At 47.2% G+C, this 17742-nt stretch overlaps 1 protein-coding gene and 2 pseudogenes across 1 annotated transcript in view; all 3 read left to right on the forward strand.

Annotated features, from left to right (window-relative positions):
- Positions 1 to 11874, forward strand: part of NIT2 (nitrilase family member 2) — a 22851-nt gene extending 10977 nt beyond the window's left edge. The window contains exons 6-10 of the mRNA XM_014585935.2: positions 650 to 724; positions 3793 to 3871; positions 8486 to 8584; positions 11195 to 11250; positions 11603 to 11874. Coding sequence (XP_014441421.1) covers positions 650 to 724; positions 3793 to 3871; positions 8486 to 8584; positions 11195 to 11250; positions 11603 to 11694 — 401 coding nt within the window. The 3' untranslated portion in view covers positions 11695 to 11874. The remainder of the gene's footprint in view (positions 1 to 649; positions 725 to 3792; positions 3872 to 8485; positions 8585 to 11194; positions 11251 to 11602) is intronic.
- LOC102494304 (elongation factor 1-gamma pseudogene) lies at positions 5234 to 6686 on the forward strand (annotated as a pseudogene).
- LOC114006923 (elongation factor 1-gamma-like) lies at positions 6709 to 8060 on the forward strand (annotated as a pseudogene).
- Positions 11875 to 17742: the final 5868 nt, after the last annotated feature.

The raw sequence follows: 17742 nt of genomic DNA on the forward strand, positions 1-17742 counted from the left end.
GCCAGACAGACAGAGAGAGACATAGAGACAGAAAGCGAGAAATCACCCCCCAGGGGGGATGGTCACACCGCAATCCCTTCTCCTCCATTCTCCTCTCGGGATCTTGGGCACGCACGCACACGCACCTGGTGTGAGTTTTAAGCCAACGGGTCCGGGACACGAACCACGGTCGACTACGTGGTAGTCCAGCGACATAGCCATTACGCTAACTGCTGGTTCCCTCCATCCTTTTTCTTTTATGTCACTCTCTAACTTCTTCACTTACCCTGGCTGAAAGACAGAAATGAGAAAAGCAGAGAATGGCCCAGATCTGGAAAACTGGGCTTGAATGGAGCACAAAGGGTTTGACATGATTTTCCTCTTGCCTTTGATCACACCCTCCTGTGGTGGCTGCAGTGTATACCTGTTAGGCCATGACTGACACCTCCCACCTTGATTATAAGCATTTAGTGAGGGTGGATTTCCCATTTCTACTTTGCTGGTGTCTTTGTGAAAGGAAGTCCACCTAGGAGTACGTCTACATTTGTCTGTATCCACAATCCCTGCATTCATTTATCCCTGTTGTTCTGTGATCAGTAAGAAGTCAGTGGGGGTTTACCATGCTACAGAGGATTAACTTTGTGTGTGTACATTTTCTGTTTGGAAACAGCTTACTGCAAAGTGGGCCTGGGCATCTGCTATGACATCCGCTTTGCAGAGCTGGCACAGATCTATGCACAGAGAGGTAAGGTCGCGCGAGAGCTGGGATTCGTAGGTGTTTGGGGGTTTGGTTCTGGGTTGGTCTTTGCAAGATGGAGGGAGTCCTTAGTCAAAAAAGCTGAGGGCAGGGCTGGATGGTGGTGCAGCAGTAAAACGTGACGCTCTGCAAAGCTGATCTGTGTGGGCAGGTTCACATCTGAGACCTCAGGCACACTTGCACCATGATCTGGGGCTAGCTGAGACTGGGAGTGGAGCATGACATAAAGACCTGTGAAAGGTTCTCTCTCTCCGCCCGCCCCCCTCCTTCTCTCTCTTTCTTTCTCTGCCTTTCTTGTTCATGGAAGAAATAAGTGAATAAAACTTAAAAACAAAACAAAAAAACCAGACAAACCTGGGAAGAGTCTTAATCTAGCTCCACCTCTGGCCTCTCCACTCCCATCTGGTTTCTCAGACTTTTGCTGGGTATTGATGACAGGGTGTTCTGGAGGTTGGAACTGAATGTACCATACAGCTAAGGCAATAGCCATGCTCCTAAATGTCTGCTGTACCCCTTGAGCTCTTCCTGTCATCGTGTTTGCAAAGAATCACTTGTAGCCCAGTAGAAATGAGGAAATGGCCTACGTGCTTGTAGATTTCATCACTCTGTACGCAGTGAAAACGTTCTCAGTGACAGTTTGGCTCAGACAAGAGAAGGCACTAGTGTCCAACGAGTACCGAGCCAGGTCAGAAGATCTGTGTTCTGGTTCCAACATCCCCCTTAATTGGCACAATACTTTGGGTAAATCATTTAACTTAAAGAACAGTGTGGTTTTTGGTTTCTTCATAGGAATGGTATGAGGATTAGGGAGAGAGATTTTATAAAGCCCCTCATGTGATACTCAGTATCAGCTTCCTTAATTAGACTGCTAAAGCTCTGTCTAGTTCAGCTGTCGCTTGAACTAAAGTGGTTGAAAATAGTTTGTTCAGCAACAGGTGGCACTGCATGAGCTCTACGATCAAATCTTAGAGGGTGCATACACTTGCCTGAGAGAGACAGAGAGACAGAGAGAGAACTAGAAAACACCCCCACCCATGGAGCAAGGTCATGCCACAATCCTTTCTCCTCCATTTGGGATTTTGGGCACATATGCTTATACACACACACAGAAGTGCCTGGCATGCTTTTTAGGCCTCAAGTCTGGAACTCAAACCACGCAGTCAGTCATGTGGGATCGAACTCACATAACCACCAGGTCGCAGGCTGGCCCAAGTCCTCTCAGTAAGCCTTAGAGCACTAGCATGCCCCTAATCTCGCTCTCTTTTTTTCAATTTGCCAGAGGGTACATGTGCTCACCAGAGACAGGGAGAGGGAGCAAGCCCCTCCCATGGGGATTGTTCATATCACAGTCTTCCTCCATTTCTCCCTCTTTTTGGGATTCTATACACATGCCCAGTGTGTTTTCAAGCCACAGGGTCCAGGACTCAAACTATATGGTGAGCAACGTGGGATCTTCCTTCCCTAACTACCAAGGTACAAGACTGGCCCTCTCTCTTTTTTACTTTAATAGTTTTGTATTAATATTTCATTGTACATATTTCTGGGGTTTTGTAATGCAATTTTCCAGTATAAAGATAGAATAGGGAGATATTAAATAAGGATAATTAGCATATCCATTACCTCAAATTGTCACTACTTTGTGCTAAACACATTCAAAATCCTCTTTTTTAAGTTACTCTGAGGTACATAGTAAGTTTTTCTTAACTGGATTCTCGCTACTGTATTGTATAACACTAGATATTGTTCCTCCGATCTATCTGTAATTTTGATTCCATCCAACATCCCTTTGCTCCCTCCCCTCCCCTCCCCTGCTACAACCCCCCGAGCCTCCAGGAATCACTCTTTTTTTTCTCTCTCTCTCTTTTTTTTTTTTTTTTGAGAGGTTTTTAGCTATAGGGCACGTGCGCTCGCCAGACAGACAGAGAGAGACATAGAGACAGAAAGCGAGAAATCACCCCCCAGGGGGGATGGTCACGCCTCAATCCCTTCTCCTCCATTCTCCTCTCGGGATCTTGGGCACACACGCACACGTGCCCGGCGTGAGTTTTAAGCCACTGGGTCTGGGACGCGAACCGCCGTGGACTACGTGGGAGTCCAGCGACATAGCCATTACACTAACTACTGGTTCCCCAGGAATCACTCTTTATCTGTCTCCTTCTATGAGGCCATTCCCTCCTCCCACACACAATGTCAATGTCAATGTCAATTCATATCCAATGTCCTAGCACACAAGCAAGCATAACAGGGTGAAAAGCAGGGAGATATGAGGCCGCTTCAGGCCAGGACCTGTCAGGACCTGCACTGGCACCATGAAGGTACCATTTTTTTTTCCAGTTTCCTCATATGAGGGAGAACACATGGTATTATATTTGTCCTTCCATGCCTCATGTACTTAACATCCTCCACTCACTCGGTAACCTCAAATGACAGGCAGGGTTTCATTCTTCTTATTCTGTCCTTAGGGACCAGCGGGTGGCGTGGTGGTTGCGTTGCTGGATTCCCATGTAATTGACTGCTGTTTGAATCCTGGACCTGGCACCTTAAAACTCACTCTGGGCGCATGTGCATGCATGCCCAAGATCCTGAGGGGAGAATAGAGGAGAAGGGATTGTGGCGTGGCCATCCCTTCTGGGGCGGTGATTTTTTGCTTTCTATCTCTGTCTCTCCAGCAAGCGTACATACCCTATAGCCAAAATATCTTTAAAAAAATTTCTGTCACAATTTCAGTTGCACAGACTTACAGAACATGGTCCTTGGCCATGAGGACCTGACCCTATGGTGCTGAAAAAAATTCAAGTAAGAGTTCTCCACGTTTTCAAGTGACAGCCCATGTTGAGTGCCAGTCATTAGGACCGCTTTTCTCGTGTGTCTGTCTGTGTTTTATGAGCGTCTCTAAAGAAAACCAGAGCCCTATCTTGATGCTGCTGACACTGTCCAATTTGACTGACATCTTTTTATGTTAGGGGAAGTTTCAGCATGGCCCCTGCTAGGTGAGGAATGGGGGAACTACTGGGGGTTCACCTGCACCCACTGTTCTTCACCATCTCCTCCCCAAGGCTGCCAGCTGTTGGTATATCCTGGAGCTTTCAATTTGACCACTGGACCAGCCCACTGGGAGTTGCTGCAGCGTGGCCGGTAAGAAAGGAGCCTTACATCCCAGCATCTCAGCATTTCCTTTGTGGGATGAGTGGTTTCTGCTCTGATGGAAGTGCCAGCTTTCCTGGAAGAGAGTTCTGCCCTGACTCAGAGCCTCCTCCAAATGCAGTGAAAAGGAAGAGTCCCTCAGAGGCTTCTCCTGCGGGCACCTTCTCAGAAGCCACAGCACCAGACTCATGGGCTGGGGACTGTGCTCTTGCATTTCTAAGCCTCAGTGTGTACAGTGGGCAGTGGTTTCACTCTCTGTGATTAGTATGGATTGGTTGCTCAAGGCATTGCTAGCAACTCTCACAGAGGAACTGATCTCGTGGCTCATGTACTCAGGGCTCCTGAAGCCAAGGAGAAGGCAGGAGTTGTTTTAGCCTCACAGCCCTGGGGAGAGGCTTGTGGCCTACGCACTGCTCACTCTGTGCTGTTCAGAGGAGGGCACTTCTCCTGCTCGGCTCTAGACCATCCACCTAGTCCTGGGACACTGCCAAGGCACGTGGCCTACATTGTTGGCCTAACCTGGAAATTCAGGACGTCAGTGTCTCTGGTATGACACACTTGTTTCCCAGTCCCCTAAGGCTGAGGGCTGGTGAAAGGCAAACAGCAGAGATGGAGGGAACAGGAGTGTGACTCTGTGTGCACATGTGTGCAAAGCACTCCATAAACCATGAGGGTCTGGTCAGAGAGGATGGTTTTCTTCTTTACAATATTTTAAAATTGAGGCATAATACACTTACAGGAAAGTACACTAATTTTAAGCATACAGATTTGTGAATTTTTATATATGTATTCATCTTTTTTTTTTTTTTTTTTGAGAGAGATTTTTGCTATAGGGCGCATGCATTCACTGGAGAGACAGAGAAAGACAGCAAGAAATCAGCCTCCAGGCCACGCTGCAATCCCTTCTCTTCCACTCTCCTTTTGGAATTTTGGGCATGCATGCACATGCGCCTGGCATGAGTTTTATGCTGCCTATCTGGGAGGGACTCAAACCACGACTAACTACATGGGAGTCCAGCAACATAACCATTACGTGTCTGCTGGTCCTGAGATGATGATAATTTTCAATGGAAAAGAAAGAGGTTTGGCTTATTGCAGAGCAAAAGATGGGACAGGGGTATTTGATGCCACAAACTTTGTTTTGTTTTTATTTTGAATGTGTGTTGGGCATGTGTGCTCACTGGAGACAGACAGAGTGAGAGAGAGAGGTCAGGGAGAAGGTGAGAAAGCACACACCAGGGGAACGGCCACATCACAGTCCCTGCTCCACCATTCTCCTCTTGGGATTTTGGGCATGCACGCACATGCGCCCGATGTGTTTTAAGTTGCTGGGTCCAGGACTCCAACTGCACAGTTGGCCATATATGGGGTCTATCCACCTTAACCTCCATGCCACCTCTCCTGTTTTGTCTAATTTGAGATGGTAGGACTGGCATGAAAGCACTGTGCGACCCTGCCAGGTCTACTACCTGAGCAGGCCACTCCATTCTCTCTGGCCACCATGGCTTACTTGAACCAGAGAAGCTCTGTCCTTTTGTGTGTTACAGGTCAGCGGAGGTCAGGGTGTCTGAACAGCGGCACTGTTGACATTTTGGACTGGAGAATGTTTTGTTGTGGGGCTGTCCTGTTTGATGTAGGAAGTTCAGCAGTGTCCCTGGCTTCTACTGCCAACTAGATGCCAATAGCAACTCCCTAGCTGTGACCGTCAAGAAGACCACTCTCTAAGAATTGGCAAATCTGGCTTTTCTCTGCAGAATCACCATGGCTGGGTACATATGTACACATACCCTAAAAATGGGAGGGCCTCAAGGCCCTCACTGCTGCTCAGTACAGTAGGGGCTTAGGTCCGCGTGCTCTCCACACTACTCCACTTCCACTTTGGCCAAACCAACCACACCCACCCCTGAATTATTCACAAGTTTTCTGTCAAGGTTCCAGTATTTGAGGGTGACAGTGGATTCTATGTGCTTGAGAGCAATGCCATGGCCAACTATATGAGCAGTGAGGAGCTGCGGGGAAGTACTCTAGCCCAGGAGGTGCGGAGGGGGAGCTTTGCTGATACTGGGTCCCCAGCCAGTACCTGGGTGTTTCCCACCTTGGGCATCATGCACTGCAACACACAGGCCACAGAGAATGCAAGGGAAGAGGTGAGGTGAATTCTGGGGTTGCTGGATGCTCACTTAAAGATGAGGACTTTCCTGGTGGGTGAACGAGTGACCCTGGCCGACATCTCGGTCGTCTGCACCCTGTTGAGGCTCTGTAAACAGGTTTTGGAGCCTACTCTCCACCAGGCTTCCCCAGCTGGAACTGCTGGCTCCAGTTCAGAGCCATCTTGGGGGAGGTGAAACTGTGAGAAGATGGCCCAGTTTAATACTAAGAAGTTTGCAGGGAGCCAGCCTAAAAAGGATACTCCATAGAAAGAGAAGGGTTCTCAGGAAGAGAAGCAGAAGCCCCAGGCTGAGCGGAAAGAGGACAAAGGGCTGCTGCCCCGGCTCGTTAGGAAGAGATGGATGATCACGAGCAGGCACTTGCTGCCCAGCCCAAGGCCAAGGACCCCTTTGCTCATCTGCCCAAGAGTACCTTAATGTTGGATGAATTTAAGCACAAGTTCTCCAGTGAGAACAGATCCTCCATGGCGCTGCCATATTTTTAGGAACACTTCAATAAGGATGGCGGATCCCTGTCGTAATCTGAGTACCATCTTCCTGAAGAGCTCACCTAGACTTTCATGAATTGCAACCTCACCATTGGAATGTTCCAGCAATTGGACAAGCTGAGGAAGAATGCCTTTGCCAGTGTCATTCCCTTTGGAACCAACAATGGCCAAACCAACCACACCCACCCCTGAATTATTCACAAGTTTTCTGTCAAGGTTCCAGTATTTGAGGGTGACAGTGGATTCTATGTGCTTGAGAGCAATGCCATGGCCAACTATATGAGCAGTGAGGAGCTGCGGGGAAGTACTCTAGCCCAGGAGGTGCGGAGGGGGAGCTTTGCTGATACTGGGTCCCCAGCCAGTACCTGGGTGTTTCCCACCTTGGGCATCATGCACTGCAACACACAGGCCACAGAGAATGCAAGGGAAGAGGTGAGGTGAATTCTGGGGTTGCTGGATGCTCACTTAAAGATGAGGACTTTCCTGGTGGGTGAACGAGTGACCCTGGCCGACATCTCGGTCGTCTGCACCCTGTTGAGGCTCTGTAAACAGGTTTTGGAGCCTACTCTCCACCAGGCTTCCCCAGCTGGAACTGCTGGCTCCAGTTCAGAGCCATCTTGGGGGAGGTGAAACTGTGAGAAGATGGCCCAGTTTAATACTAAGAAGTTTGCAGGGAGCCAGCCTAAAAAGGATACTCCATAGAAAGAGAAGGGTTCTCAGGAAGAGAAGCAGAAGCCCCAGGCTGAGCGGAAAGAGGACAAAGGGCTGCTGCCCCGGCTCGTTAGGAAGAGATGGATGATCACGAGCAGGCACTTGCTGCCCAGCCCAAGGCCAAGGACCCCTTTGCTCATCTGCCCAAGAGTACCTTAATGTTGGATGAATTTAAGCACAAGTTCTCCAGTGAGAACAGATCCTCCATGGCGCTGCCATATTTTTAGGAACACTTCAATAAGGATGGCGGATCCCTGTCGTAATCTGAGTACCATCTTCCTGAAGAGCTCACCTAGACTTTCATGAATTGCAACCTCACCATTGGAATGTTCCAGCAATTGGACAAGCTGAGGAAGAATGCCTTTGCCAGTGTCATTCCCTTTGGAACCAACAATAGCAGTTCCATTTCTGGAGTCTTGGTCTTTCAAGGCCAAGAGCTTGCCTTTCTGCTGAGTCCAGATTGGCAGGTGGTCTGTGAGTCATACACGTGGTGGAAACTGGACCCTGACAGCGAGGAGAACTGGACGCTGGTTGGAGAGTACTTTTCCTGAGAGAGGGCCTTCCAGTATGTGGGCAAAGCCTTCAATCAGGGCAGATCTTCAAGGAACGCCTCGCCATCACCTAGCTGCCTGCAACTGCCCTTCAGGAAGGATGAGGGTCTTTAAAGGAAACAGAACATTGGGAGAAAAAAAAAGAATTGAAAATCTGGTGGGAAGAATGTTCCTGGTTGAGAACCATTGGCTCATGTGATGAATTACATTTTGAAGAGAGAGTTCCATGCCTTTGGCTTTCTTCCACATCTGAGTCAGCCTGTACTACTGTACTACCTTTTTTTTTTTTTTTTTTAAAAAGGACCTGTATACTTTTTTTTTTTTTCTTTTTTTTTTTTTTTTTTTTTTTTTTTTTTTTTTGAGAGGTTTTTGCTATAGGGCGCATGCGCTCGCCAGACAGAGAGAGACATAGAGACAGAAAGTGAGAAATCACCACCCAGAGGGGATGGTCACGCCACAATCCCTTCTCCTCCATTCTCCTCTCGGGATCTTGGGCACACATGCACACGTGCCCGGCGTGAGTTCTAAACCACCAGGTCCGGGACGCGAACCGCGGTCGACTACGTGGGAATCCAGCGACATAGCCATTACGCTAACTGCTGGTTCCCGAGGACCTGTATACTTGGGGTAGACAAACACTGCAGGGTTGTGATGTTTGATTTGCCTTTTTTCTGACCACTGACACAGGGCTGTGGATAATCAGCTGTATGTGGCCACGGCCTCTCCTGCCCGGGACGACAATGCTTCCTACGTTGCCTGGGGACACAGCACCATCGTGAATCCTTGGTGAGTGTGGCTAAGTGAGGACAGGCCGGGGGAGCTGGAGGGACAGCATGTGGGCAGGTGGGTGTCTGGTTCCTGACCAGCCCGCCCCACCATCCACTCCCCTAACCCCTTCCTAGCCTGCCAGGTTCTTCCTTCTCTCTGCGACAGAAGTGTCTGCTTGAAAGCCAAATGAAGAAGACATGTCACGCCCCTGATTGAGTGGTTGACCTTAGCCCTCTGCTGTGTGTCTGGATGACTCCTGTCAGTGAGTCATGGGTCGCATAGCTCCAGGAAACAGACAGGTGGTTTTAGTAAAAGAGGCTCCCAGACTGTTAGTATTTGGTTAACGTTTAGTCTGGGTGCCTGGCCACAGGGCAGGAATGAGCGAGGGGAGGACTTTGCTCCCATATAATGATTAGAGGAGGGGAGAGGATGGGTTCAGTGGGAAACCCGATCCCAACCCAAGGGAAGGGCACTAAGCGAGAAATCACCCCGAGGGGAGATGGCCACACCACAACCACTTTCCCTCCATTCTTCCCTCGGGATCGGGGCTATGCACACACCTGGCGTGAGTTTTAAGTCTCCAGGTCCGAGACTCAGACCACGGTTGACTACATGGGGGTCCAGTGACGTAGCCATTACACTATCTGCTGGGCCCGAGAGAAGACATTTTCTTCATCAGTGAAACAGCCTGTGAGTTGGCCTCAACACACACTAGGCAGATGTCAGTCTGACACCTCAGGGTCTGTGTTTGTGCGGTTGACTTGGTGTGTTCACACGTGTGATCTCTGTTAGCCCTTGCGTTTGTACAGCTGACTTCACATGTTCACACGCATGATCTCTGTTAGCCCTTGGGACTCACCCTTAGGGAGCCCGGTTCCTAGATGACAGAATTGCAGTCCACAGGGTTCTTGTGGCTAGCACTGGTGTTTGGATCTAGGACTTTGCCTTAGAATGCAGATTTATGCAGCACTTCTCTGTGAACACACATACCTACACACGCATCACACGCCCGTGTGTTTCACTATTCTGGGTCAATATCCCGGTGGCAAGACTGAGAAGGGTTTACTGTCACCACAGGGTCCCTAAAGGTTCTGTCTGCTGCCTGACTTTTTAAGATCCACAGCTCAGTGCATGTGGTGGGGAAAGACCTAGAAGGGGGACTCAAGACAGATTCTCAGTGATCCTCCTGCACATGAGGGTTAGGCACTAGATTTGGAAGGGCTGAGTTGGCCTAAAATTTTTCTTAAACTGGCTTCAAGTTCTGTCCATCGTTAGAGACAGGCTCCTGGTCTCTGCCTCTCGGACAACTCTAGCCCCAGCTGGGTCTCCTGGGGGATTATCACTGATTCATTCACTGGTCCTGACATGAACTAGCTGTATAGGGTTTCTCTTTATTTCTTTCCTCTGCAGGGTATGTGGGCCCTCTGGCTCAGGTCGACCTTGGGGTGGGTCCCTGGGATTAACAGAGTTTTTTTTTTTTTTTTTTTGGAGAGATTTTTGCTATAGGGCGCGTGCGCTCGCTAGACAGAGAGAGACATAGAGACAGAAAGCGAGAAATCACCCCCCAGGGGGGATGGTCACGCCGCAATCCCTTCTCCATTCTCCTCTCGGGATCTTGGGCACGCACGCACACACACCCAGCGTGAGTTTTAAGCCACCGGGTCCGGGATGCGAACCACGGTCGACTACGTGGGAGTCCAGCGACATAGCCATTACGCTAACTGCTGGTTCCCCAGAGAGAGAAATTTTTGACTATCAGGGAAGGTGGGAAAGAAATAGAGAAGAACAAAAAACAGTTCAGTTAAATGCATTAATGGTGGTGCTGGTAGCTCATTTGTGCCAAAATCTGCTTCGGGCTATCTGATAAATGGGCCCATTATTTGTGTCAGATAATGTGTTATGTAGAAAACGTTGAGAGCTTTCATTTCCCTAGATATGCTTTTGAACCCTTACTCTGGGCCTAGAGACTAAGAGATGGTTTTCAGACCAGCCTTCCCCTGTTCTATGATGGAGTGTTGCTATTCCCTAGTGTGGAGCTCCTGCCAGTGGGTGGTTCCATTATTTCTACCCAGGCCTCAGAGGTTGAAGTATTTTCCTCACATCTGAAACTGAAACCCAATAACACAGGGGTCCAGGGACCACAAGTACCAGGGTAGAGATCCCTGTGAGATCCCTGGATCACTGTGGGCCCAGGCCCAGCCTCACCACTTTCGGGGATGTAGGAGCCAGGCAGGTGTGAAGAGCAGATGCTCACTTCCCTTGGCAGGGTTCTCACTGAAATGTACTCATGGGGGACAGCGTGGAGCTGCTTGCTGGCCATGCATAGCTCAGTCCCCAGATGTTTATCGTCACAATATTGCTCCCAGTTCCTCGCAGTTGATGACACATTCTCTGTAGTTCTCTCACTCAGCCCGCCCAGAGCTCCTATGTCCTACAGACTAGAAAAGGGAGACTCCAAGGAACTTGCCACAAGGTCACACAGCTACCAAAATGGTAGGCCAAAAATGTATACCCCTACCTTCTCAAGTTAAGTCTCAGATTATTCTCCCTCTAGCCTGCGAAATGGGGAAGGAAAACAGATCTTGAACAGATCAGCGAAACACTTACTCTCCCCTGCATCTTTTTCAGGGGAGAGGTCCTGGCAAAAGCTGGCACTGAAGAAACGATCGTGTACTCGGACATAGGTAAGAGGTGCCCGGCCCAGGTTAGGTCTCTGCTGTCGCCATTGCTGAGGCCAGGTCCCATAGCTGTGAAGCCCCTGGTGCCGGGGAGAGCTCCTTTATCACCTCCTCCTCTTTCTTTGAGGAAGTTCTAGGACCTGGTTCTCTGGCCAAGCCCTGCAAGCTATAGCTTACTTGAGCTTTCAGGGTTTGATCAGCAGTGACTTTTGGGCTGATGCCAGGCCATCTTTGCCTCTGGACAAGGCCTGTACTGAGTTTCTTGATGAATTTGGGATTATTTGAACCATTTAGGTACGAATTTCCCTTGGTTAGTGAGGACCCACAAGTTATTAAGTGTCCTCTCCTGTTTTTGCAGACCTGAAGAAGTTGGCTGAAATACGCCAGCAAATCCCCATTCTTAGACAGAAGAGATCAGACCTGTATGCAGTGGAGACCAAAAAGCCCTAAGGTTTATGTTTCCTGTCATGAAACAAGAAGATGTGATTCTTAACATAATCAACTCCCTGTTGAATTCTCGAATGGGGTGTTTTGTTTTGTTTTGTTTTTAATTCAGCCTTTTCTTCTCAGGGAACTGTGTTGGGATGGTAGAGCATCATCAGCACACTGACATTCTCTTCACAGTGAACAGTCAGAAGGGCCCAGCCGAGGTGGCGTGTGCTGGACACTTCACAGTGAACAGTCAGAAGGGCCCAGCCGTGCTGGACGCTGCTGCCTGGCCGGCTGTGGCCACATGGAGGCCTGGATTGGATTCCCAGTCCATCCTACAGAGCCAGGTGCAGGGGGACTATAACCTGTGCTTCCAGGTACTCAGGAGGCTAAAGCTGGACGATCACGACATCCTGATAGTTGTTCCAGCATTAATTAAAAAGGCTATCTTATCCCCCATTAAATTGCCTTATAAAGTTATCTTATCAAAAAGGAATTGGGGGCCCAGCAGGTGGCATGGTGGGTGAAGACGCTGGACTCTGACATGGCTGACCATGGCTGGAGTCCCAGACCTGGCGGCTTGCTTTCTCACTTTCTCTCTCTTTCTTGCTCTTACTCTGTACCTTTCTGATAAAATTAAAAATGAATAAATAAATAAAGTTAAAAAGAAATTTTTTTTTTTTTAAAAAAAGGAATTGGCCATATATGAGGTGACTTTAAAAGTTTATGGAAAAGTGGAATTAAAGAAGGGTTTATTTTAGTGAAAAAGAAGAATTGTGTGGATAAGGTAGCTGAGTCCTATGTAGCTGACTGAGTAGTTCACATCCTGGAGCCAGTAACATGTAAAACATGCTGGGTTGGGGCCATTGGGTGGTGTGGTGGTTAAGGTGCTGGACACTCCCACATGGCTGACTGTGGTTCGAGTCTTGGACCTGACAGCTTGCTTTCTCACTTTTCCTCTCTATGTCTCTCTCTGGTGAATTAAATAATAATAAGGATAATAAATAACATTAAATAAACAATTATTTTAAAAAAGAACATGCTGGGTACACGTGCCCCTTGTAAATAAAAAAACAGGAAAAACAAATACTTCCAACTTCACAGATCCTTTTAATTTAAAAGATGCCACGTAGTGCCAGCAGGGGGCATGGTGGTTAAGGGGGTTGAGGCTGGATTCCCACGTGGCCAATTGCACAGTTCAAGCCCTGGACCTGGCAGCTTGAAAATCACGTTCAGCACGTGTGCATGCATGCCCAAAATCCTGAGAGGAGAATGGAGAAAGGGTTGCAGCATAGCCATCCCCCTGGGGGTGATTTCTTACTTTCCTTCTCTGGTGAGCAAACACGCCTATGGCAAAACCTTTTTCAAAAACATGACAGGTGGCCCTTGACTGCACTTTGAGAATAGCTGCTGTGTCCTAGTAGCCTGTCGAATAAACTCTCATTTAGTGTGAAACCATTTTTGTTGAATTAAAAACCTCTCACGGTAAAGCCCCCATCTCTCTGGAAGGAGGAGGAAAGAATGACCTGGTTGTGAGGGTGTGCGGAACCTAGGAGACTTACCTTTCCTCTTGGATTTTATCTTATTCCTTAAGGGTTTCTTCCAAAGAACCATGCAAAATAGTTTGAAACCAGGACCAGCAAATGGTGTAATGGTTACATTGCTGGACTCCCACAAGGCCAATCGCATTCGAGACCTGGACCCAGAGACTTGAAACTCACCCCGTATATGTGTGTGTACATGCCCCAAATCCTAAGAGGAGAATGGAGGGGAAGGGATTGTTGCATGGCCATCCCTCCAGGGGGCGATTTCTCATTTTCTGTCTCTCTCTGTATTTCCAGTGAGCACACATGACCTATTTTTTTCACGGTCGCGACAAACACATCAAAAAAAAAAAAAAAAAAAAAAAAAAAAAAAAAAAAAAAATCTCTCTCAAAAATAGTTTGAAGACCACTAGACAAGGCACCCCAGCTCTCTTGAGCTATAGAAGCAAAGACTCTTTACCTTGATGAGGCATTCCTTCAACGGAGAAGGCAGACGGTACTACTTCATTAAAGGAATTGTGTTTGTAGTGTCGTATCGCTGATCTTACCTTCTGGTACATTCAAAGAATATGAAGTGAAATGAATGCAATAGGCATCTCTTGTAATTGGATGTCGCATTTCAGTCTCAGAACGTGTAGAGTAACCTGCTCTTTGATTGTACCTTTTAGAAAGTGATAGACAATCCCAGTGAATCTGAGATTCCTACTGGAGTGCTAAGGCCGTGAAAAAGTTTGGATTGTCAGTTGCTTGTACTCCCTGACTTTATGATGAATTAGGCAGTAATGGTTTGTTTTGGTCCTTTTTTTTTTCTTTTTGCATAATAATTCACTATTACACATTGGAGCTCTAGCTCCTGTAGTTTAGATAAAGCAATGGTATTTAGCTAATCTGATTCTTTACACGGATGCTGAAATAAATCCAGATGTGTGTTGGTCAGGAAAGTACTGCTTTACTTTGACCTAGCTATTTAAAGCTGAGTGCTCACAGATAATGGGTGTGGTACTGGTTGGAAATGCATAAATTACTACCACAGGGTTTTAAATGGCTAGTAGGTAGATGCAGCTTTTAGAGGACTTCTGACAAAAGTTAGGTCTGTGCAGAGTATAGCAGTGAGAAAAGATTTAGACCAAAAATGTCAAAGTATATGTGCTGCTCCACTGGCACTGGTTTTAATTCTGTTCAGCTAGTGTTTAAGCACCATGGAGAAGGTTTTGGTGGTGAGATACGGGTTCCATGATGTCCACACTAACCATGGTGCCAGTGCAGCAGGCTTAATGTAGGCTATTCTTGCTTGTGCCTCACGACCTCCTGGGATTGCAGTTTTATAGCTCTTGTCAAATCGTCTTCCATTTTTTCTTGAGTGAAGGTTGGAAAATAAGAAAAAGCTAGTTGAAAGGGACCAGCAGTTATGTAATGGCTATGTCGCTGGACTCCCATGTAGTCGACCGTGGTTCGAGTCCCGGACCCGGTGGCTTAAACTCACGTCGGGCGCATGTGTGTGTGTGCCCAAGATCCCAAGAGGAGAATGGAGGAGAAGGGATTGTGGCATGGCCATCCCCCCTGGGGGGTGATTTCTCGCTTTCTGTCTCTCCGTCTCTCTCTGTCTGTCTGGTGAGCGCACGTGCCCTATAGCGAAAACCTCTCCAAAAATAAAAGAAAGAAAAAGCTAGTTGATGGCACCAGCAAGTGGTATGGTGATTAAGGGGCTAGACTCCTTAATCACCAAAACATGGCTGACCATGGTTTGAATACCAGACCTGGCAACTTGCTCTCACTCTCTCTGTTTCTGGTGAGTGCATGTAGTATATAATTTAAAAATAATAAAAAGAAATATTCTGAAAAAAAGGAAAGAAAGCCAGTTTGAAGAGAATGCACTTGTTAAAATGGTCCTATTAAATCAGGAATTAAAAAGTTAAGCATCTGATGCTCAAGCAACTGAAACATATACATACAGGACTATTAGTTTTTGTTCCGTGATTTACTCTGGTTCCTACTTCACCAAATGAGCAAGAATCTGCAATAGAACACAGTAGGCAAGGTACAGTAATATTCCAAGTATTGTGTCCCTAGGTCTTCCTGAAGTATTTAAGCTTTCCAAACACATCCCTTTGTGCTCAGCTATCCTTTAATTTCTTGTGTATATAGATTGTCTCGAAGGTTTGTTTATTTTCTCATTTTGTCATAGGGAGTGTTTTCCCTGGAGAGGCAGGTGAGAAATCAGTCACCCACCAGGGGTGATGGCCACACCACAATTCCTTTTCCTCCATCCTCGGTATTTTTGACACTCAGTTACATGCACCTGGCGTGATTTGCAAGCTGCCCAGGACTCATACTGTAGTCAACCATGTGGATCCAGTGCCTTAAACTCCAGGCCATCTGCCGGCCTCAGTCTCTTAAGTTTTTGCCTCCAAACAAACGCAAGTCAACCTGTAAATCACTTTCATTTTTTTCCACCTTGTTTCTTAAATGAGTCGTTTCTATTTAGTAGATCATTGTTTCACTTGCTTTTCAGACCCCTGCAGCCAGATGCTGCCCTCCGCAGGCCACTGACACTTGTGTGCCAGGGATTGCTAATGACCCATCTGCAAACCTATTCATTTGGCCTCTCAGACACCACTGATGTGACCTTACTCTGACCACTTTTTCATTGATACCTTTATTTGTCCCAGAGATGTTAATGTTGCCCAGTTTTATTTTTAGCCCCTTTCTGTTTTACATTGTGTCCCGAGATAGTCTCATCTACACACTTGGTAGATTATGCTGTGATAAATGTAGTCCACAACTGACTTTTCTCTACCAGTTTTAATTTTTAAAGGTTTTTGCCATAGGACAGGTACACTTGCCAGAGACAATGAAAGGGAAAATGAGAAATCACCCCCCAGGGAGATGGCCATGCCACAATCCCTGCTCCTCTATTCTCTTGGGATTTTAGACACATGCACACACGCCCACCATGATTTTCAAGCCACCAGGTTGGAAACGTGAATGACATTTGGCCTTGTGGAAGCCCAGTACCTACTTCAACCATGACGTCACCTGCTGGCAGACCCCTCTCCATCAGTTCAAAAAACAACTTTATTTTGCTGAACTCTTAACATGGATGTCCCATTTTTACTCAAACTCATAATGTCCCTCCACTCAGATTTTTTTTGTGGTTGTTTCCTCGTTTTCTAAAACCTTACCTAAATCATATTCACACATTAGTAGGTGTGTTGCTTGTGTGTGTGTGTGTGTTTTGGCATATTGTACATAACTTCAATTACGGCTCTAAACAGTCATCTCAATTTTTAGTTTTTTTATAGTCATCTTTTTGAGGGCTTTGTTAATTTCTTTTATGGCCAACCCTTACCTTGATGGGTGCTTCATCAATTTTACACCTTTCTTCCAGGTTTGTCAGTCGGTCAGCTAGCTCCTTCAAAGCGGCAGCTTGCTGGGGAGGCTGTGGGGCAGAGTGGAGGCTGGAGGCCTGAACAGTTGCCTCTCTGGTGGAGGCCAAGTCTGAGGGCAGAGCGAGGTGTGGAGAAAGTGAAGTCTGTGGCTGCCCACATGAGAAAATCCACTTCTGTTGGGCCCCAACTCCCATTTTATGTTTCCGCCTGATAGTATTACCAAGTCCTCTATGGAATTGCTTCATTTTTTGGTGTCAGCACACAGTCGGACATGTTTTCTGTTCTGTAAATTGTATATATTCTGGAATGATCCCCTTACTTATGAAGGAGTCTTATCTGGGAGGATCCTGGGACATAACTTTATACTTTTAGGTTAGATAGGACCCTTATTAGGATCATACACTTGGTAGAAGCAGGTGGTTATCTGATGCTCGGACCACTAGGACACCATGCTCCTATCCAAAATAGACACTGTAATCCTCTAAAGTGGTGAAAGATTCTCGAGATGAATTAATATGAAAACACATAGAAATGAGGAGTCAACTCTCCATGGCTATCTACACATCTTGTGAACAGAGGTAAAAATAGTTTGAATTCCAGAGTATCCTCTCAAGAATGATTGTAAATAAACAGCTTTGCAAGGTAGATTGTCTCCCCTGGGAGCCTGAGACAGGCTTGTTTACCATTCAGTATAATAAAAGTTTTCTTCTGATGCAAAAGTCAGGGGCCAGCCAGGTCATATGGTGAAGGTGACTGGATCCCACACAACCAAATAAGTGGTTTGAGTCCCAGATCCAGTAGCTTGGAAAACATTCCAGGTGCATATGCCCAAAACCCCAAGAAGAGAATGGATTGTGGGGGTGGCCTTCCCCCCAGGTGATTTTCTCACCCCCACCTCCACCCCTTTGTGGCAAATACATGTGCGCTATAGAAAAAAAATAGTAAGTTTGCTTGTGGCCAGTTCATTATAGATCCAGGTTGATGCGAACCTACTGCACGCTCAGTATTCACCAGGGTCACTCCATGTGAGATGTCGCAATGCTCCCCATGGCTGTGGCCACATGGGAAGGTCCCAGATTTGCATCCTGTGTGCATGTCTGTGATCCTGGCTGGTTGGGCTGGGGGGTGGATCAGGA

The sequence above is a fragment of the Tupaia chinensis genome, unplaced genomic scaffold (assembly GCF_000334495.1).
Source record: "Tupaia chinensis unplaced genomic scaffold, TupChi_1.0 Scaffold000100_1, whole genome shotgun sequence".
In the NCBI taxonomy this organism is placed as follows: domain Eukaryota; kingdom Metazoa; phylum Chordata; class Mammalia; order Scandentia; family Tupaiidae; genus Tupaia; species Tupaia belangeri.